We start from the raw sequence: 23,474 nt of genomic DNA, 5'->3' as shown, positions 1-23,474 counted from the left end.
GGCTGCTCTCACCTTCTTTGCCTGTCCATATGGACGCCAACTTCTAATCCTGCTGACCTCTACCTATCTCATGAGGCTTACCCTAACCGGAACTAATGTTCTCTCCCATTTGTAGTTCTTTGTCATCTTTGTCTTTGTTTGTTTGTATTTGTGGAATGCATTTGTCTTGCTTTATTAATAAAATTCACTGATCTTGGCTCACTGGAGCCTCCGCCTCCTGGGTTCACACGATTCTTTTGCCTCAGCCTTTTGAATAGTTGGGATTACAGGCATGCGCCACTAAGCCCAGCTAATTGTTTGTGTTTTTAGTAGAACGGAGTTTTACTCTGTTGGTCAGGCTGGTCTCGAACTCCTGACTTTCAGTGATCCGCCCACCATGACCTTCCAAAGTGCTGAGACTATAGGCGTGAGCCACCGCACCTAGCCACATGCTTAACTTTCAAGAATTCAAAATGCATTCTAGAACATGTTAGTGGGCTTTCCCTACAGAAACCACAGGGATATGTTGGGGATTCTTTAGGAACTTTTGCGAAGGTCAGAAGATATCTTGATAGGCTAACTTCAGGAAGGTTATAGTCTCAACTTAGAAATTTAATGAGCTAGGAATTAAGCATGGGCCTTATTAGGTTTATTTTACTAACAGTTATATTATTAATAAATCAAGTGTAGGCTGCCATATTGTGTGTGTGTATATGTGTGTGTGTGTGTGTGTGTGTGTGTGTGTGTGACTGAGTCTGACTCTGTTGCCCAGGCTGGTGTGCAGTGGCTCGATCTCGGCTCACTGCAGCCCTTCTGCCCAGGCTCAAGCAATTATCCTGCCTCAGCCTCCCAAGTAGCTGGGAATACAGGTGCCCCTGACCATGCCTGGCTTTTATATATGTATATATATATATACACACACACATACAATATATATATATAAATATATATATGTAGAGATAGGGTTATGAGTATATATACACACACTATGAGTATATATGAGTATATATATACACTATGAGTATATATGAGTATATATATACACTATGAGTATATATGAGTATATATATACACACTATGAGTATATATGAGTATATATATAATACTATGAGTATATATGAGTATATATAATACTATGAGTATATATGAGTATATATATACTATGAGTATATATGAGTATATATATACTATGAGTATATATGAGTATATATATACTATGAGTATATATGAGTACATATATGTAGAGATAGAAATGTATATATGTAGAGATAGGGTTTCACCATGTTGGCCAGGCTGGTCTTGAACTTTTGACCTCAAGTGATCTGTCTACCTTGGCCTCCCAAAGTGCTGGGATTATAGACATGAGCCACCTCGCCCTGCCTAGGCTGCCATATTGATCCACTGTAAGTTGAGAAAACAGTTGAGTCAGACAAAGTGGAGAGGAACCTCAAAGAGAAGTGAATCTGCGAGCCATTACCTCTTAATCCAAAAGTGTTTATATTCTTGGAGATAAAATCATCGTCAAATACTTCTTTAGGCCTATAATGCAAATTAATTTTAATATTCTTGAGAATATACATGAAAGTGTACACAACTCTAGATTTTTGTGGAAGATTTATACTGACATACGGTAATCATATGTTGACCTCAGTAGTTTGATTTTTAGCAGCAAGTGTTGCTATTGTGACAACCAAATTTTATAACACGTGTGTACTTCTAGTGCCTTAAATGTTGATTCAGACTTATTTTAAAACAACCTTATTCCAAAATTGGAATTCAATAATATTTTCATGATCTTACAGAAACGGTAATGGTTATGGATGGTGAATACCTGCAGCCGTTTTTACGGAATTCATTTGAGATGGCTTACTATTATTATAGTAAGATAAGGATTTTTTTAATGGTGGGTGTTTTTGTTTCAGGAATACATCTTAGTTTTTGTTTAACTGTAGCCCTTTTGCAACATAGTGATAAAATTGATAATATCTTTATGATTTATTATGTTACCTTTTTGCTGTTGAAATCTTAAGTTATAATAAAGATGGTTTTTAGATATAGCAAAACTATTGTGACTTAATTACTGTATGTAATTTTTATTCTGAACTGTTAGACTTTTAGAAAAGTTTCAAGAATAGTACAAAGAACTCTACAAAGAATTATTTATGCACATTCCCCAATTGTTAATATTTTACCACGTTTGCTACATAATTTTCCTCCCTCCTCCCTTTCTTCCTTCCTCTACCTATTCTTCCCTTTTCCCTCTCCCATATAATTTTTTTTTTTTTTTTGAGAGTGTTATTCTGTTGCCCAACCTGGAGTGTAGTGGTGCGATCTCAGCTTACTACAACCTCCGTCTCCTGGGTTCAAGCAATTCTCCCACCTCAGCCTCCCATGTAGCTGGGATTACAGGTGCCTGCCACCATGCCCGGCTAATTTTTGTATTTTTAGTAGAGACGGGGTTTCACCGTGTTGGCCAGGATGGTCTTGATCTCCTGACCTTGCGATCTGCCTGCCTCGGCCTCCCAAAGTGCTGGGATTACAGGCATGAGCCACCGTGCTCGGCCAGAAGGAGGACATTTTCTTATGTAACTGCGTTATAGTTATGAAAATGATTAAATTGATTGTATTATCAGTTGCCCCAGTTAATGTTCTTTATATCATAAATAAATGAGAACGAATTACAAGTAAGAATAGAATTTGGTCCTGTTTCCAATTCAGGATCATGCATGGCACTTAGTTCTTATGGCTTTTTAATCTCCTTTAACCTATTATATTTGTTAATATTTTCTCAAGAACAAATTGCTCCAAGCAAATTTTTAATTTTTGAAGGGGCAGATTACTTTGAGAATATCCCTCAATTTGAGTTTGTCTGATGTTTCTTTGATTGGGTGAGAATTTTAGGGGTTAACATTAGAGATTAATAATTGTGCAAAACATTTTTTCCTCAGCATTATTTTACCAAGCAAAAAGTTTAAAAGTGTTCCAAAATGTGTTTGGCATCTACCATTTGAATTAGAAAACAGCGTAATAAAGCCAGATATGACTTTGAACTTTACTAATAAGAATAATGAACTTTATAATATCAGTACAAATAACATACAGAAATGTTCATCTCACATATGGGATAAATTAAAATGGGGAACTTAAGGAAATTTTGAAGTTTGATTGGAGGGTTATTCTTTTATTAAGAGGTTTATCATGGTTCTTAAATTTAAGAAGAATTTAAGAAAAATTTAAGAACCATGATAATTTCTCCATTTAAAAAATACTTCTCTTAAAAATATAAATGGTTGTTCATATTGTCTCAGATACCTACCTGCATATTATTTAATCTCCGTTTGTTGAATAAGTATATTCTCTCTTTCACGTCTATGAAAAGTTCTGTTGTGCGTGACGCTGTGATGGTCTGCTGTCATGGCATGGTTGTTTTTTTAGAACTGTCCTAAGGTGCTCATTCATAGCCCATCTTTGTCCCCAGCAGCAGCCCCTGCCCATCATATACAAGTGCCCCTCAATTTATGATGGGGTTACTTCCCCATAAGTTTGTCAGTAAACCCACTGTGTGTTGAAAATATTGTTACGGTGAAAATGCGTTTATACACCTAACCTACGATGCTGTAACCCAGCCTAGCCTACTTCATGTGCTCAGAACATTTACCTTAGCCTTCAGTTGGGCAAAATAATTAAGACAAAGTTATTTTACAGTAAAGTGTTGAATATCTTATCTAATTTGGGATGCTATACTGAAAGTGAGCAATAGAATGGTTTCATGGGCACCATCAAAAGTTGAAAAATCATTATGTTGAAACATTGTAAGTTGTGGACCATCTGTATAACCCTCTACCAATTTCTCCTCCTCCATGCAGTGTTTTTTTGGAGGAAGCAGAATTAAAGAAATGATATAAAATGGAATTTTTTGTATTGTAAAAATAATGCATATCAACTGTAGAAAATTCAGTTACGTGTAGAAGAAAATTAAAATCACTTGTAATTCTGTGACTTATCATCATTTTGATGTATTTTTTTTATATACATATTTCTGTCTGTGAGCCTAGCCAAAGATAATATATATTTTTAAAATGATTTTCTTGGTGTGGTGTGGTGGCTCATGTCTGTCATCCCAGACTTTGGGAGGCCAAGATGGGTGGGTCACCTGAGGTCAGGAGTTTGAGACCAGCCTAACCAACATGGCGAAACCCTGTCTCTACTAAAAATACAAAAATTAGCCAGGCGTAGTGGCATATGTCTTTAGTGCCAACTGCTTCGGAGACTGAGGCAGGACAATTGCTTGAACCCGGAAAGCAAGATTGCAGTGAGTTGAGATCATACCACTGCACTTCAGCCTGGGCAACAGAGCGAGACTCCATCTCAGAAAAAATAAATAAAAAGATGTTCTTGTCTACCTATTTAATATGTATCATGTCCCAGCCACATGTCCTATTATTGTTAATAAATGTCATGCCCCAGGCATGAGTGAAGACTGACATAAATTCCTACCTTCTGAAGCTTCTAGTGATCTTTGAAGGCAGACATTAATTCATAAAAATATGTTGTGGAGGTTTTTGATTGGCGTACTGGAAGTTATGAAAGCCCAAAGGGTAAAACTCAATTTCTTAGTCACAAATACTTTCTTGTCTTACATAATATTTTGATAAGACACTTTATTAGCTGAATGGCATCCCCATTGTGTAGCTATATCTTAATTTTCCTAACTTACTGTCATATGTGTCAATTTTTAGCTATCGTAATTAAAACAATACCCTCACAGTTAAATCTTTGTACATGATCACAACTATTTTTGTAGGCCATATTACTAAAAGTAATATTTCTAGCTTAAGAAAAAGGCAAACTGTAGAAGGTTTAGATAAGCATTGCCAAGTTGGTTTCCATAAATATTGTACCATTTTTTACATTCACCAGCAGTGCAAGAACATGCCCATTTCACCACACCTTCCACAGTATTAAATATCATTACTTTTATTTTTTTAATGTTCTATGGCATAGCAATATTTGTTGGATATCATTAAAGAAAATGTATGGAGCAATTTGATAACCTTTGATTGATTTGCAAGTAAGATTGAACCTTGTAGTTGGAGGTTTATTTATTGGTTCTCTCATCTTTCTTTAATGAATGGCTTGTTTATATCCCTTTCCTGTTTGATGCAGACTGCTTATCTTTTTGTTATTAATTTACTAGGGATTTGTGCATTAAAGATAATAACTCAGCTGGGCATGGTGGCTCTTGCCTGTAATCCCAGCACATTGGGACACCGAGGTGGGAGGATTGCTTGAGCCCAGGAATTTGAGACCAGCATGGGCAACATAGAAAGACCCTGTCTCTACAAAAAAAAAGAAGAAGTTAGTCAGGCTTGGTGGTGTGCCCTGGGATCCCAGCTACTTGGGAGGCTGAGGGCAGGAGAATCACTTGAGTCCAGGAGTTCAAAGTTATGGGGAGCTATGATCACGCCACTACACTCCAGCCTGGACAACAGAGCAAGACCCTGTCTAAAAAAAAAGATAATTCTCTAGATAAGGGCAGATCTTGAGAGAGAGAAATTAATGATTTATAGTGGAGTGATAAAACTTTGGCTGAGTCACATATTTGTTACAAAGTCGAAAATTGGCTATTGAGCTCACTCCTATAATTTTATGGCCTTCTATCATTTGTGCACAGACCATGTTTCTTTTGCCTCTCTTCACAATATTTTATACATTCTCATCCAAATTTTCATTTGTTGCGGCTCAGAGATTACCCTTCCCATGATTGTTTTTCTGCTGCTTAATACAATCAACTCTTATTTCCTTTTTTATAGATAACACCTGTGCTGTAGATTAACTGTGGAATTGGGCCTATAGGCCAGCTCTATTCTCAGTTTTTTGGACTGATATTTGGGGAAGAATGAAAAAGGGGCCATGGTGATGACCACTTGTGACTCTTTCTCTGTCTCACTACAGATAGAAATGTACATCTTTTCTGCTGTTCTCAGGAGGGTGGGATAGTAAGTAGCTTTCACAATACCCATTTAGCAGGTTGCTTAGCAAAGGTGCCCTTTTGTTCTGGGCATTTGAAGACAACAAATGGTAATGGAGAAATGGGCAAAGGAAGAACTGACAGGCTTTATTGATGAAAACAATCACTGAGGTATACACACATGTATGTGCATGAGAAAGGTGTGCTTGAGTGACATGACTGTGCACAGATGACAGGAGCGAGTTAAAGAAAATATTTTTTACATTTCTGTAGAAAGATCTTAATTCAAGAAACAATTGATAAGGTGCAGAATCTGGGTGGAATAACAAGGTGATAGAAAGTTTCTACTTTACATCAGAATATGGAGATTCCTATACTATCTGACTTTATGAACGTTGTCAGTAATACAGCATTTCAAATGATTTTTGAAGAGCAAAATTTTTTAAAAACACTTTTCTGCCAGAGAACTAAGTTCTAAAAGCTTAGTTAATTAATTAATTTCTGTCTATGTCAAAAGCCAAATGGATTAATAATGGAATATCACATGAAACATACAATGTTTCATGTCAGTGTTCTTAATGATAATAATAAGACTTGATAAGAAAGCTGAAAAAGATTATTCCCATTCTGCATTTGTTATAATAAATGAAACTATCCCCTGGAGAATATGCTCTTTTTTAAAACAGGTTCAGAGATCGGCAGTCAGAAAATATTCCAACTTGATTAAAATTTTTCATTATATATGCAGCCAGCTCCTTACCTGATCTTTCAAGTAGGAAAAATATGAGAATTGTAAGCCTTGGTAAAATGTTATGGAAATGTAAAACTCAGTAAACACTAAAAAAGCAACTGAAGATCCAAATCAGAAGGTAACAATTAAGAACCTTCCAGAGTTGAAGCAAGTAAGCATAGTGAATTATGAGACTTAGATGTGTCCATAGAAAGACTATTCTTGTTTTCCATTTTTTCAAATGTAGCTTTTCTGGGCAGTGCTGATTGACAGAGTAGTTTTTTATTTCAATGACCTCCAGATTTAAAGGCAAGGGGGAACTATGGTGTATATTGATGCTGTTTTGTATTTTAAACATCAAAATTTACCATACTTTATATTTCTGTAACCGATTTTATATTGAGGTAGTGCAGTTCATTTACACACAGTGATTATTTAGTACTCTGTTAATGTTTCAAGGGGCTGGGCACGTAAGCCCAACACTTTAGGAGGCCAAAGCGGGCAGATCGCTTGAGCCCAGGAGTCTGAAACCAGCCTGGCCAACATGGTGAAACCCCATCTCTAAAGAAATAGAAAAATTCGCCCTGTTTGATGGCATGCACCTGTAGTCCCAGCTACTCTAGAGGCTGCAGTAGGAGGATCACCTTAGCCTGGGGAGGTCAAAGGTGTAGTGAGTGTTGATTGACCACTGCATTCCAGCCTGGGTGACAGAGTGAGACCCTTGAGCCACATGGACCAAAATAAAAAGTGTGTTGAATATTCATGTTTATAGAGCAAAGCATGTATATAAAAATACTTTTGTATCAAAGTGTTTGATATATTTCACCTTTTTTTGCTCACAATACATTGTTTTTATTTGAGCTATAATTGTTCTCTGGGAATATTTTAAATTTAGTTTTTATAATGAGGAGGCTTAAGGCTTTATTTGGACTTTGATCGTAAAATGTACTTACTTTGCATAGTTAACATGGCTATTACCCTGTATTTTTTCAGGTTCTTATTTTGAGTTCTTCATTATATAAGTTTTAATTTTTTTTAACCCATTAGCAAGTTTATTGTAATTGAAATGTTACTTGTCTTTTAAAAACTATGAGGCCATCCTTTGAGATAGCACAAAGATGTCCTGCCATGAAATGTTAACTTTACATATTTGTAAATTAGAAACATCACTTTACATATCACATTACTATGGGTCTAACGATTTATAAATAGCATTTTGCTTATTTTATGATGATCTAAAAAATTCACTTACAGATGAATAGTGTACTCTCAAAATGTATTTTATCTAATTGAGACATCTGAGATTGCATGTTTATGCCCCAAATTCCTTGCATTCCAAATTTTCTTGAATTCCAAATTCCTTGGGTTGATTTTTATTCTTATTAGGACATTTCAAAAATTTGGTAGGATGCAGTCACCTACTTTTTTCATGTTATTGAACATTCTGTAAAAGCACTATCTGTTTAAAGTATATATTACTACATATCTGTGTACCATTATGTTTCTTATTCTTTAATTATAATTTGATAAGTCAAACTTGAGTGATTAAACAGTTGCTGGATAAATATTTCAAAAGTGGGAAAAGAGGAGGAGAAATAGGTTTTAGAACTAGATGTACCATTCAGTTTTTACTTGAAGAGCCTGTGCCACATGTCTGTTATGTGGTTGGAGCAAGAATTTGTGCTTAAACAAGCATCCTGGCCTTACTGATTTGGACATGACCAGTATAGAGATGGTGGAAATCTTGGCCATGAGTGGGATTGCTGAGGAGGAGGACCTCAGAAGGCTGAGTGCTTCCTCTTCAGGAGTGTAGCCTTTCTTAATGATAGACTGTCATCTTAATGCAGTTTATTCAGTTATACATTAAGCTTTCATTTCTTCCTCTGTTTTAAGGGAGGTGAACAAGAATTCGTATATCCTAAATGTTTTTTATTTTAAAAGTCTTCCTTGTCTTCTGTACTTGGTGACTATGAAATTAAATCTGATATATAACTAATTAAACAAGATTACCTGAATAATATTTACCAGCTCTATTATGTATGCTACAATGTTGTGGAAAAGTTTTCTGTGATGTTGTATATCTCTACTTGGTCTCACAGATGTTGACGTTGCAATTAGTTAGAGGCTGTCTGAACCCAGATACCGTTTTCTGCTGATTTTATATGATCAGGATTTGGTATTTTTTTGTGAATAAACACCATTAGTGAACATTAAATGTATTGATAACTTCAGAATTTCCTTATAAAAAGGGAGACAAATGAATTATATTTATTTATTTTTACTCCTGTTGTTACTGTTTTTCTTGTCGTTTAGAGTATATAATGAGACCAAAAAAATCCCGAACTCTAGAACTCTCCTAGTCTTTAGTCCTTCCACTACATTTTCCCCCTAACTTTCTCAAATCTGGTTTAGGTTTGGTTCAATATTGAATAATTGCTACATACAAATATTAACAGCTGGTTCCAGAAATCTTCTGGAGTGGGTGCAGATGTACTGTTTTCATGGATCTTGCTATGGAAACTTGGTGGAAATATTTTGCCTCTTATGATTAAGGAACTGCTCATTAGCAGTCTTTAAAAATAACTTTGAGAAAGAAACATTGGAATATAATGTGCTGTGCAATTTTGTTCCCTATTAGAAAGCAGAAGATGAGGATATTGTTCTCACACCTGATGGCACGAGAGAATTTCTGACGTTTGAAGTCCCACTTAATGATTCGGGATCTGCCGGCCTTGGTGTCAGTGTCAAAGGTAACCGGTCAAAAGAGAACCACGCAGATTTGGGAATCTTTGTCAAGTCCATTATTAATGGAGGAGCAGCATCTAAAGTGAGTGTCAACTTTACCATGCGTATGCCTTTTAATTTCAACATTGTTCCTATTTTGAAAACATATTCCTATTGAAACTTTTAATTTCAACCCTGTTCCTATTTTGAAAACATACGCAGTTAACAGGAGTTTTCTCATTTCTTCATGGTACCGACATTCACAATCAAACAACTAGGAGATGTCTCAGTGATGTGTCACGTGGGGATGGAGTCCATAACTTCAACTCTTCATTTTTTCTCTCACAGAACATACAACCCATAGACATGCTAGTTAAATGAAGTTAATCTATGCAAAGACTTGGCATAGGTCCTAACACAGAATGGGCGTAGAGTAGACATTAATCTTTCCCCTCCCCTCCCTTGTTTGTGGGTCACTTACTCTATTTCTCAGCCTAGAGAAAATTTCCTGGCCATTTGTTAAGGGGACAGTTCTCTGCAACTGTCTAATAGCCTTGAGCTTTTACATGTCTGGGTTTCTAAATAACCTCTATGGGTGTTTCTGGAAACAAGAAAGTAATCACTTTGTGTCCTTTGAATTAGTATGCTATTTTGGTAAACAGATTATGATAATGACTTGATTTACAAATGTATAAATGATTGAAATAGACACAGGCTACAATAGCTGCTTAGATGTTATTATGCCAGTGTTCAATTGGGCATAATCCATTAGGATTAAAGCTCTCCACTTTTTTTTTTTTTTTGGCTTTGTTTTTTATTTTATTTATTAACTAAAGGAAAAGCTACTTCTTTTATAGCAGTCTATTTAATAGCACTTATTTTTACCTGTTTTCTTCCCAGGATGGAAGGCTTCGGGTGAATGATCAACTGATAGCAGTAAATGGAGAATCCCTGTTGGGCAAGACAAACCAAGATGCCATGGAAACCCTAAGAAGGTCTATGTCTACTGAAGGCAATAAACGAGGAATGATCCAGCTTATTGTTGCAAGGAGAATAAGCAAGTGCAGTGAGGTAAAAATTGCAAAAAAGTGCTAGCATCTGAGATTGTAATAAAACTACATTTCTGTCCTAATTTTGGACAAAGGGTGTTAGGTTCCAGGACCTTACCTCAAAAGACCATAAATTATCTTTGCATGTTGTGGTTTTGTTATTTTGTAGGTGGATTGTGATTTGTGTTCTTAATTCTTGTGATCAACATATTCCTAAGTGGATATTAATACTTCTATTGCCAACTCAGCAGGAAACACTGGGATCTTAATTCCTTTTAGCTGAATTTTTTCTTGAAATCAGGGTCACATCTTCCTTCTCAGAGCCAACAGTTTCTCTTCTATTTGGCAGAGTTATACCTGGGAGGTGAATCATGCAGAGAAACAGTTGCTTATTCATTTGTTTATCTAAAATGGGATGCCTCTTACAAAGTCCCTAGTAGGGAACAGTCTTTCTTTCTCCCATCCTTTCTTTTTTTTTTTTAAAGACAGGATCTCACTGTGTTGACCACGCTGCAGTTCAGTGTTGTGGTCACAGCTCAATGCACCTCCATCTTTTGGGCTCAATTGATCCTCCTGCCTCAGTCTGCCAAAGTCCTGGGATTACAGGCATGCACCATAGCACATGGCCCATAGTCTGACTTTCTTAGATGATGGTGTTTTCTTGTGAGATTATCAATAGCGTATACCTCCCTCTCTTTCTTCAGTCCCCATTTTCTCTTTCTCTATGGGATTGAGTCTGTTCTCTTTGAATGCCTCCTTTTTCAGTAATCTGTATTGCATTATACTCTGCTTGTTCTAAATGTATGTTGCAGTTTGGAATTAGGAGCGAGGAGAACACAGAGCATCCTCTTTTGAAGGACAGGATCATCTATTTTCCCAAATATGGAAAAACATATTTGTTGTATAATAGGACATTTGAAAGTTAAAAATAAATTATATGTAGACTTGATAATATTGGAGCTTGAAAAAAACTAAATTTCATGGATCCATTATAAATTATGTGCCATCTGTAGAAAATAGGTCAGACTAGCCCATGTGCAAAATGAGCTGTTGAAAATGTGAAGTTTTTCTTAATCAGTGTTCAGATTCCCACATTTTAAGATCAACTAAGATAAAATGATTAACAAATAATACAAACTGAAAATTATACCTAAATTTTTTAAGTGTTTTTCTTAATTTTTAAACTTCTGTTTACTAAACATATAAAGCAAACTTTTCAGGTTGCAGTGTCCACTCATCTGAACCTATGATACAAGCATATTTTACAAAGAAAATATACTCTTGAGCTCAGCTGGTAGTCAATATAGAGGTAACGTATTCTGAAAGATCACTGACCACTGAATTATTTTGTTATTTGTATTTGCCAAATGTAGAATGAGTTAACAGTAATCAACAAATTAATTTCCATATCAAGAGAACAACATAACCTTAACTAAAAAATCTCAGAATGGAGAAGAGTGGGACATAAAAACATTCATTTGTGTGAGATAAATATAAAAGCTAATCCCTCACAGTAGGATACTGGACTGATATTTTCCTCTCTTCCCTCCCTCCTGGACTAATGGAATAATAGTTTTTACTCATTGCAAAATCATTAGCTGATCCTTTAACTTAAGTCCCACAAAGCACTATATGAAAACGTCTCAACTTAAGTTTACAAAACATATCACTCTATTTTCTTTTGGCCACCTGAATACTTTCCCATTCCACAGGACAGTTTTCATTCCATAGATATTTATTGAGCATCTTATGTATATCAGAAAATGTGTTAGATCCTGGGGACATAGCAATGAATAAGACAGATGGCATGCATTCTACTGGACGACATATCACCTTCGTCTTTTAGAGACCAACTAAAATTTTTAACACCTTCTCAACGTTTTCCTTCACAGAAAACATTGAATGCTGTAGGAGGACTTAAAATGCAGAAATGGACTGAATATCAGTGTCCTACTTTTATCTGATTCAGGTTATCCCTGTTGTTCCCCCCTAACAGTGACAAAGTAAACCTGTACCAGCCTGAAAATGTTTTGATAAAAGCACTGATTTTATTCTCTCTTGTCCTGTAAGAGACATGAAATTGGAATCCCCCTGAAATATCTCTGTGTCTTATTCACTTCTCCATATTAATTTGTGTGAATGAATATGATTTAAGTAAGGAAACAGCTGCAATAGACAGTAATAGACTTTAATATTCAATATTCCTTTTGGTATCATTTTCATACATTGCTGGTTATTACTATTTCTTAGGACAGCATAAGCTTATAAAGCAATTATATAAAAAAAAATCTTATGAGTACTGTGCTATCTTTGTAATACTAGCAAGAAGCCTTTTGTACTGATAGGGTTTAACTAAAGAATTACATGAAGACAGAAGATCTCAATTCGGCTTCCCATAAGGCATAAGACATGATTTTTCTGCTGTTGTACTTATGTATTACCTTTGGAAAACCTTCTCCTTTGCACACTGGGAGGGTATGTGTAAATTATTTTACAGTAAATATTGATATAAGCATAGGGCATCATGCTGTCCTGAACAAATCTCAAGCCAGAATAATGTGCTGAGTTTTCTTTCTAGGTCTTTTAATCAGCCGTATAGTCCAGTCTTTGCCAATCAGAAAACTGTATTTTGCTATCTCATCTTTAAATCCAAGGTTTGCATATTTAATTTCAAGTTAGGGAAGGTAAGAATGTGTAAAAGAAAATCTTTTGTTCTTTGTCACATTTTTCTTTCTCTTATACATGGAAGTGCTATGTATTAATATGTTTTCTTTATTTTTCACTTTTGTAGAGACAGGGTCTTGCTATGTTGTCCAGTCTGTTCTCCAACTCCTGGCCTCAGCCTGCCAAAGTGCCGAGATTTCAGGCATGAGCCACCTCACCTGGTCCAATATGTTTTCTTTGAATTTATTTGTCAGCTCCCTTCACCAGTTACTGTGTTAAAGCCCTGTATTTCCCTAACATTAGTCCTGACAAGACACATTGGAGAGATTCTCCGGGAGCTATTTCTTAGCCTATTTTGCTTGGCCTTTCAGGAATATGCAGGCACTATTTCATTCTCAAAGTGTCTCCTATCTACTGTCTCTAGTTTTCTGCTACCATACTCGGGGTCTTCTCTAAAGTTTCCTCTTTTCTGTCTGTTCTTTCATTGTTCCTGTCTCTCAGAGTTCCTCTGGGTCTGTTGTCTGTTTTTTTTTTTTTTTTTTTTTTTTTTGAGACAGAGTCTCGCTCTGTCGCCCAGGCTGGAGTGCAGTGGCGCGATCTTGGCTCACTACAACCTCTGCCTCCCGGGTTCAAGTGATTCTCCAGCTTCAGCCTCCTGAGCAGGTGGGATTACAGTCATGCGCCATACCCAGCTAATTTTTTTGTGTTTTTAGTAGAAATGGGGTTTCACCATGTTGGTCAGGCTGGTCTCAAACTCGCGACCTCGTGATCTGCCCACCTCAGCCTCCCAAAGTGCTGGGATTACAGGCGTGAGTCACTGCGCCCTTCCGGGTCTCTTTGTTTTTAACTCTGCTCATACTCCCTAGCTGATCTCCACTCCATGGTCCTCTGAAACCACTTGTTAGGATGAATACCATCATCCTCTTTCCAGCTCACAACTCCACTCTGGCACCAGATCCCACTGTCCACCTGCCTAGGGAAATATTTCCTGCTCTGTCTTATGGGCACCTAATTCACAAGGGATCACATTCTTTCTGTTGTAGAAGGCAGAGATCTGGGGTCACCCAAATGACCCTCTCAATGCTGTCAATATGCCTGTTGCCTGTTGCCTCTACCTCTAGAATTTCCCTCTTTTCTTTTTTGGAGACAGAGTCTCACTGTCTCGCTCTATTGCCTAGGCTAGAGTGCAGTGGTGCAGTCTCAGCTCACTGTAGCCTCGACTTCCCATGCTCCAGCAATGAGGCCACCTGTCTCCCTAGTAGCTGGGACCACAGGCATGCACCACCGCACTCAACTAATTTTTTCTTTAAAGATGGGATCTCACTATGTTGCCCAGGATGATTTTCAACTCCTGGGCTCAAGTAATCCTTTGGCCTCAGCTTCCCGAAGTGCTGAAATTACGTCTGTGAGCCACTGCGCCTGGCCTAAAATCTCTCTTCCCTCAGCTGCTCCTGTCTCTCCCCTCTGCCACTGCCTGAGTTCAGACCTCATCCTCTCACCAGGCTCATTGCTGCAGCTCCCTGAGGGGTTTCTCTGCAATCAGGCTTTCTCCCTCATTCCATTCTCTGCACTGCAGTCAGGCAAATTTTTCTACAAAACACATTGATCATGTCAGTCCCTGGTGAAACCCCTTTGGGAGCTTTCCACGTCTCCAGGATCAACCAGTCTCCATTGTGGGGTCCACTGGGACATGCCTGATTGTCATCGGTGCCCTACAGCCCCTGCAGCACCTCTGCTCCAGCTACTCAGTGTTTCTGGTAATTTCTCAGACATGGGATGCTCTTTCACACCTCTAGGTCTTCCACTTGCGTCCATCTGCCCCTCATCCTAGCAAAGGCTTACACAGTCTTTCATTTTCCATTTTCTCTTCCAATGTATTTTCATAGCCCCATGTACTCCCCTCCACCCAGCAGCTGTCACACTATCGTGATTTCCTCTTTGATTTTCTTTTGCTGGAATTGTGGATTCTGAGACTGCCAGGACTTGATCATCTACCACTTTCCTATGTATCCATCGCTGGTATCCAACCCAGGCCTGACCCATCAGCACAGGCTGAATGAGGAAGAGCAACCCTGGAGAGTCTGGCTGTTTAAAATTTTTTTTTGAGACGGAATCTCGCTCTGTCACCCAGGCTGGAGTGCAGTGGCACCATCTTGGCTCCCCATAAGCTCTGCCTCCCGGGTTCACGCCATTCTCCTGCCTCAGCCTCCCAAGCAGCTGGGACTACAGGCACCCGCCACCATCTGGCGTTGTGTGTGTGTTTTTTTTTTTTTTTTTTAAAGAAAAAGAGGTCTTGTTAGTGTTAGAAACTGAAATTCCAAAGTCACCCTCAGACAAGGCAAACAAGATGAATTTGGAGGCAGTAATTCTTATTTCCTTTGCTTTCCTTCTTTCCATAGATCTAATGGTCTCACCTAACTACACTTAAAAACATTGTATAAGCAATCATTGTTTGTTTTCTTTTTCCTTTCTTCAAAGAAAAAGAGGTGGCTTCCCATTGTTTAAATCCCTTAAAGGATTGTTTCACTTTTTTAGAGAAAAACTGAGTCCTGGCATTCTTTTACATTGTTTCAGTTTTGGAATATACAAAGCAAGAAGAGAAAAATTGTTTTCACTTACTCCAAAGGACACATTTGTTGAAGACTTTTAAACAAGTCTGGAGGGGAATGCAAGTAAATACCAGGCATCATTCCTTGAGTGTTGAAAATAGCCTCTATATAAGAATTATGCTGATTTTTAAATATTTTAAGGAAATTAATATTTGTAGAAATTACTGTAATTTAACATAACTTCCAGGCATTTTATTATATCCATGTTAGAAGTGATTTTATATAAAGCTTTTTCTTAGTGCCAGTAGAGAATATCGTCAGGTGAGCTTTCTGTCTTAGACCTCATATGGGGGGATTTAGTCATCAAGGACTTTAAAATGAATTCTTTCTCTAGGCTTAATCCTCTTAAAATGGGAAAGGTATGTTAGAATAGGAAAGGGGCCAAAGGTATCATTTATGAATCTCTTCATTTTCTGTATTAAGAAATAAATGCAAAGAGGTCAAATGATTTGCTTTAATGGCTGCAAGGCCAACATAGGTGGCAAAGTAATTTAGAAGCAAAATGTCTGTTTCTCTTACACAAGTGAGTGGATCTAATTGACTGTGATTGTGTTGTTCAGGCACTTTATATCCCAGTTGCGTTGGGAAATACTGTACAATAAAAGCATGGGCTTTACAATCTGATGTAATCAGTGAAATTCTGGTTCTGCCATGTGCTGACTTGAGGAGCTCACCTCACATTTCTGATTATTGCCATTGCCCTCATGGGGGTGTGAAGGAAAATAAATGTGGTTCTGCTTGAAAAGAGAATGTGAAACTGTACCCTAAATCTTCCTTCACTCTCCTCGAAAACTAAAATCTGTCTCTTCATTAGTTGCTTTGTGTTCACCTGTCCTCTGGAAGCTAGTATTTTCCAGAATGTATATTTGTAATCCAGGTTAAATGTCTTTTAATTTCAACATCATGCTGTGTCCTCAGTTTTAACAGCCTGTTTCCACATAATGTAGTGTGTTTTAAGGAAAATATGACTCACTCACTTTTAGGAATGAATTTATTAATCTATTCTGCCAGTGCCTGCTCTACGCTAGGCATTGGGGATAAATACAACATGCTAAAAAAAAAAAACCTTGAAATATTGAATAATATGATCTTGCCAATCACCAGTGAGAATCCAGTTTTAGGTTTGCTGAAGGGGGTTAAGGCCATTCCAATACGAACTTTTCAGTGTTTCTAGTGGAGATGGTGGGATACGTTTTCTTTAGGTGAAGGACACTATTTGACTTGCTGATGCATACTTAAAACAAACGGAGATTTTATTAAGCCCCGCAGATAAATTCACATGAATTTTCATTATTCACTTAGCTTATTATTTCCTTTGGGATAGTGACCACAACATGAAATAAAGGCCTGTTCAAAGAGTTAAAAATAAGATTTTTTTTTTTTTTTTTTTACCTATGGTAATATATTTCCAAGTTACTGTAGCAAAAAACGATATCACTTTACACTCCTACAAGTGTGGGTTATCTTGCTGCAACCTAAAGCTATTTTTGTTCTTTAATAGGTAGAAAGACTTTCCTTGGGATGGAACTGAGGGGCCAAATAGCCACTGCTACAGGGTACTGTATTTAGCTGGAGTCAAGAAAATTTTTGCATGTTAAACCACAGATAGACAACAAAATGAAAATTGCAGTTGTGCTTACTTTGGTTTCTTCTAATGAAGCTTAATTTTTTTCCCCTTTGAGATGGAGTCTGTCTCTGTTGCCCAGGCTGGAGTGCAGTGGCGCGATCTTGGCTCACTGCAACCTCTGCCTCCTGGGTTCAAGCAATTCTCTGCCTCAGCCTCCCAAGTAGCTGGAATTATGGGTGCCCACCACCACACCTGGCTAATTTTTGTATTTTTAGTAGAGACAGTGTTTCACCATGTTGGTCAGGCTGATCTTGAACTCCTGACCTCGTGATCCACCTGCCTCGGCCTCCCAAAGTGCTGGGATTACAAGCGTGAACCACTGCACCCAACTGAAGCTTAATTTTAATGAGGTTTCAATATAAGGAACCTGCAAGGGCGTGAGAGCAGTCAGGGGAGCAGAGGCCAGCCATTCTCCCAGGACCACTGGGGTTGCCTCTCTTCCTCAGTGCCACTGGTGCCCCCTCCAACATTTCCTAAGCTGGTGTTCTTGCAACAGCAAAAAATCACCAAAAGATTTAAAACAAAACTGTAACCCCAATCAGTTTTTTTAAAAGAAATTAAAAGCCATTGTATCTTCTGTTAAATATTTATGTAGTCAACTATTGATGTCTTCATTTAAATCTGTCTTTTGAGATGCAAATTAAACATGGGTAGAGAGGTAGGGGAGGTGGAGAATCTTTCCCATGAAAATGTTCAAGTGCTTGGTTTTTTTCTGAACAGACGTCTTACTGTTTTTCTCTAGAAAACATGCATGTACTACTTTTTAACAGAATTTTTATTTGGCTTTATAAAATTTTAAAATAGCCTTTTGGGATACTTAGGGATGTCTCAAGAAGTTTTATAAAGGTTTTATCATGTAGAACATTGCAGCATTATACAGTTCAATTAAATACATTTTTCAGGCAAGCTTCAAGATATGTTTTTGATAAATTGTTTTAGAGTCTTATATAGCAAGTCTTTATGTAGGTATACTTTTTAGTGTGTGTGTTCATTGAAAAGCCATACTTGTTCTTAATGGTATAGGGTATTCGTTTTATTAGCTTTTTTTTTTTTTTTTTAAACTTCTCCAGAGTCTCGTGGAATTTAGGCATTACATTCTTTTAGAAACTGTTCTTTTATTTCTTTACATCAGAGACCTTGAATATTTAATTTACTTTTCAGTAAAGCTGTCAGTTGTAATCTACAATTTAAAAAAAAAAAAAAAAACCTAATAAAACAAATCCTCATTTCACAATTTAAACCTTATTGAGTCTAATTCACTAGAGCTGCAAGTTTATTATTCTCCTGCAGTTTGACGTGCCTCCAATTGTAATTGTGTTGACCCTTCAATGCATTAAATCTCCCCAGTGCTTATCAAACTGGGAGAGATAAGTCTACAATTCGGAACTTCATTAAATATCTCATTTATATTAAACAGATGATAGCTTCTAACAGAAATAATAATTTGTTCAGCTGAGGGAAGTGCGACAGTTGTGATTTCATGTGTGAGATGAGCACTTTCTCTCTTGCTGTGCTGTGTGGTGCTGCTCTCCTGCCCACTCCCCCACATTGGCCATCCCTGACTGGCTAACACCAAAGCATCATACCATCCTTGTGGCGAACCTCAGAGCCTGCGTCGTGAGGATTGTAGTTAAATGTACTTTGTTCTTCCTTAAAACAGATTTTTTTGAAGGCCTTACTAATGTGAATTTCTTACTATATTATTTTTATGTAAAATATGACTTATCAGACATAGCTAACTGTTTAAAGAAATGCCCCATACCATTTTAATTTATTGTCATTGAAATTGACATACATTCATTGCTTATTTATTAGATTGTATATGTTTTTGAAATCCTCTTTGTGTGCTTTATTAGAATATTTGATCCCGATTTTCATATTGTTCTGCACACTACTAAAGTGATTATTGCAGCTGCTGTCTTAAACATTACAGTAAGATAATACCATGATTATTCTTAATTTCTAGCAGGAGGAATTTAAAATCAGTGTGTTGTTCAAGACACGTGAGCTGATAAATAGAGTCTTTAGGTCTTGTAGAGTAGGTAATAATTCCACCAGCACACATGGAAAAATGTGTGCTAATTGTTAGATGTATTTACATACCATAAGTATAAGATCTGTAGCTAAATTGCAGCTTCCATTCTGATAAAGCACACCTTTTATAGAGTAACATCTAGTAAAGAATTCTGAATTACACTGTAACTTAAATTGACTTAAACAGACACTAACAGTCAAATTTGAAAAATAAACAGCAAGCTCTGATTTTTAAAAAGCCTTAAATATACATATTTTTCCCTCAGTGGTTGAAATCTGACAGAACTTCATGGGAGGCATGGTATAAAGTGGCACAGAAAGGTGGTCATTAGGCAGAGCTGTCATCACAAATTATTTTGGTACGGGGTGAAAAGTTCTAGTTCATTTGGTACCCTGTTGGATACAGGCCTTGGGCAAGTTGTTATAATTCCCCCATGCTGCTCATGGGCCTCCAGGTACTGATTTTTCTTTGCCCCCACCCCCCTTACTCTGTAGCTAAAGTCACCTGGGAGCCCCCCTGGACCTGAGCTGCCCGTTGAAACAGCATTGGATGATAGAGAACGAAGAATTTCCCATTCCCTCTACAGTGGGATTGAGGGGCTTGATGAATCGCCTAGCAGAAATGCTGCCCTCAGTAGGATAATGGGTGAGTCAGGTAAAACTCTGTTTATCACATCTTATTTTGATGTTTTCATTGGTTTACTGAGAGGTTATTAGTGTAATATTAATGTAAATAAAAATATAATGTTTTCAAGACAAAGGAGAACAGGTTTATTAAAATCATTCAGGAAGTGTTCATGTGAAGAGGTAAATCAACCCATTGATTTAAGTGACTTGTAGATCCTGTAACATGAGGAAAGAACCAAAAAGAAAGGGATCATATAGAAATGTTTTCCAGTGATCAAGATATTCTTTACTTACTTGAAATAATAAGTGAAGCTATGTTTAAAAAGAAATAAAAATTTACTGGCTTATGGCAAGAAGGATTCAAAAGTTACGTATCATTCACAATGGTACTGCCTGGAGGGGGAGAAAAAATATGTATATATAGATATGTGCACACATATGTAAAATATTCACATGTATTTGATTTGTATTTAATAGGATGTTACTGTATTTTAATTGTATTTTACTTTTCCGAAGCCTTAGTTTTAAAATCCCGAAACTAGTCTTCTGCATCCTTTGTTTGGATTCAGTACCATCCTATCTGCATGGCTCCCAGTGGGTAATGAGGTTATTAGCACTTGCTTTGCAGCAGTTCAGCTTTCTACTAACAGATCCAGTTAATAAAGACTTGCTTTGCCACAGGAGTGGTTGGATTTACTGAGTTGCTCATCTTGGGATTAGCTTGTGAGAGTTTTCAAATTTAAAACACAAGAAGTCATTTTGATTAAAGTAACACCTGACATAAAGCACTTTTATTACTGGTATATTTTACAAGGCTTTCATTTAAAGTAAAACCCTAAATTTAACTCTATTTTGAGTACATTTAATGCAGATTTGGTATAATTCAAGTTTCCATTATGGAGCCTCATTGAAACAGTAATTTATTCATCAGTGGGTGTTTATGGAAAGTCTGCTATTGGCAAGACATTGTGTATATACTTTTGCTGTAGATACAAAGATGAGTAAGAAGCAATCTCTGCCTTCAAAGAACTTTCTACTGGGCATCATCAAAAACATACATAAACATGTCTAGTAGAATTGTCTGTTTTTCTTCCTCTAATCTCTCTAGCTTTCTAATTTAGAAAAATTGCTGAATATGTAATTTCTTGTCTTGTTACTTGTGGAACTTAGACAAGCCAGCTTTCTGGTTTTACTTTGTCAACATTTTTCTTTTTACCTGCTTGGCATAAGTGAACATCAGGGAAGAGTGCCACACCTATTGGGTTGAACACCTGTAGGTGAAAGGCTTTGTACATAGTTTCTCACTTTTAAATCTTTGCTTATTACTTACCACTCTCTTCACTGCTGTTGGTTTTTCCGTACTTTCTTGGCTTTGGTATAAAACTTTATCTTTGTTAAATTATCTTTTTATTGATGAAATTTCAGTCCCCTTTAGAGAGAAAGAGTGTGCATGTGTCCCTAGATAATGTGTGCACACAAAGTGATATGCTGTAATTTCCCCTTTATTATAGGAACATAGGACTTGCCATACTGAATCAGACCATTGGTCCACCAGTTCCTGTAACCTGCGTCCTGCCTCCAATCCCTGATGCTTCAGAGGAAGGCGAAAAACTAAAACTAAAACTCAAACCAAAAAAAAATCCCTAAATTCAGCTAGTGACCTTTTGAAATGCTGTATATATGAGTTGAAGAGTCATTCATTTTCTTCCTAGTCTGTTGCCCTGATTTTGTTAGCTACAGCTTTATTAGTCCTCTTCAGTTTGCATTATAGTTGACATTGTTTCCTCTTCCTTCTGCTAGATATGTAATGAACTCTTAATACTCCAGATGCTTCCTCAGGGCAGTAACTTCTCTCCCAGTTCTCTGTTTTGTGATGTGTATGTCCTTTTACCACTTTGGGCTGGGGATGACAAATGCATTACTATTTAAGGGTAGGCTAAGTTGATGTTTTTGTGATTTGGATATTTTCTTAAGATAATTTTTTACAATTTGTACCAGAAACTAGGGATTCTAAATAGTTTTACCCTGACAAGTGTATATGCGTATTTTGATTCATCTTGTGTTTTGCAAATCTGAAAATTCCTCACTCTTCGTCAGTCCTTATTCTAATATCATTGGCCATAATAATCAAATGCGATTTGTGATATAGTTACCACTTAAAGTTAGAAATCCTGTTCAAGATGTTACCTTGCAACAGAACGCCCAAACAGGGCATTAGGAGAGGTATGGGGCACAAAATTTAAGAAACTTGACAAATCACAGTTTCTGAACCAAAATTTGGATGTATGTTTTTCTGAGTCATGAATTCCGTAGTTCCAAAGACATTAGAACATTGGATTTCCATTCCTCTAAACCAATAACAACAGGAATTTTTTTTTTTTTTTTTTTTTTTTGAGACTGAGTCTGGCTCTGTCGCCCAGGCTGGAGTGCAGTGGCCGGATCTCAGCTCACTGCAAGCTCCGCCTCCCGGGTTCACGCCATTCTCCTGCCTCAGCCTCCCGAGTAGCTGGGACCACAGGCGCCCGCCACCTCAGCCGGCTAGTTTTTTGTATTTTTTAGTAGAGACGGGGTTTCACCGTGTTAGCCAGGATGGTCTCGATCTCCTGACCTTGTGATCCGCCTGTCTCAGCCTCCCAATGTGCTGGGATTACAGGCTTGAGCCACCGCGCCCGTCAACAACAGTATTTATTGAACTGCACATTATCTAGGCATGTGGAAATTCCTCAGACTGTTTGGTTAATAATTGTCTTCTAAATGTTTGGAATCACTCCTATGTAGACATTGGTGGAGGTGAAGGTATTTACTTCATGATCTGCTATGATACAAAAAGAACTTTGTATTGAAATTCTGGCTCATTACCTTAGGGAGTTATTAATTTTGTGTTAACAGGTTGAATTTTCATATGGAATAATCAATCACCTGTGTAGGACTCTAGGCTGCAGGGAGCTTTGAGGCTTTGTGATGCATTCCTTTGTGAACACATCCCTGGAGAAAGGCTTTTAAAAGCTATACCCCAAAAGGAAGAGCTTCTAGAGTTGGAAGGATGTCAGATGCCATCAGTCACACTTTCCCACTTAACAGATGAAGGAACTAAGTCCTGATATCCCAGGATGTTTTTTGTTTTACTTTGTTTTTGGCTATTTCCTTTTTCTAAAAATAGCCTTCTCTAGGGAATGCTGAGATCTTCATTCTTTATTAGTATCAATGTATAATTATCTACATCTGTAAGCAGATATTCGAAAGTCTCCATATCTTGTTCTATCCTGGCACCTACGGTGACTAAAAACATCAAAGACGTTAAATCTTTGAAAACAGCCTTCAAACCACGTACTCCAACCGACTTACCTTATATGTTGGGGAGTTATGGAGCAAATAAATTAAGTAACTTAACAGAAGCTGCACACTTTCTGTACTTCTGAACCAAAATTTGGATGCATGCTTTTCTTTATCATGAGTCACA

The 23,474-nt window shown here is 37.2% G+C and overlaps 1 protein-coding gene across 50 annotated transcripts in view; it reads left to right on the top strand.

Annotated features, from left to right (window-relative positions):
• Window positions 1–23,474, top strand: part of PARD3 (par-3 family cell polarity regulator) — a 717,956-nt gene that overhangs the window by 459,035 nt on the left and 235,447 nt on the right. For 27 of the 50 annotated variants that reach the window (XM_028826180.2, XM_077946211.1, XM_028826181.2 and 24 more), the window contains 3 exons: window positions 9,319–9,507; window positions 10,305–10,475; window positions 19,883–20,033. In XM_028826180.2, coding sequence (XP_028682013.1) covers window positions 9,319–9,507; window positions 10,305–10,475; window positions 19,883–20,033 — 511 coding nt within the window. Of the gene's footprint in view, window positions 1–9,318; window positions 9,508–10,304; window positions 10,476–19,882; window positions 20,043–23,474 lie in introns of all 50 variants that reach the window. The other 23 variants (XM_028826178.2, XM_077946214.1, XM_077946207.1 and 20 more) reach the window with 1 other exon arrangement.

The sequence above is a fragment of the Macaca mulatta genome, chromosome 9, assembly GCF_049350105.2.
Source record: "Macaca mulatta isolate MMU2019108-1 chromosome 9, T2T-MMU8v2.0, whole genome shotgun sequence".
Classification (NCBI taxonomy): domain Eukaryota; kingdom Metazoa; phylum Chordata; class Mammalia; order Primates; family Cercopithecidae; genus Macaca; species Macaca mulatta.
The sequence above is the reverse complement of the archived record's forward strand: the minus strand, read 5'-3'. Positions and strand labels throughout refer to the sequence as shown.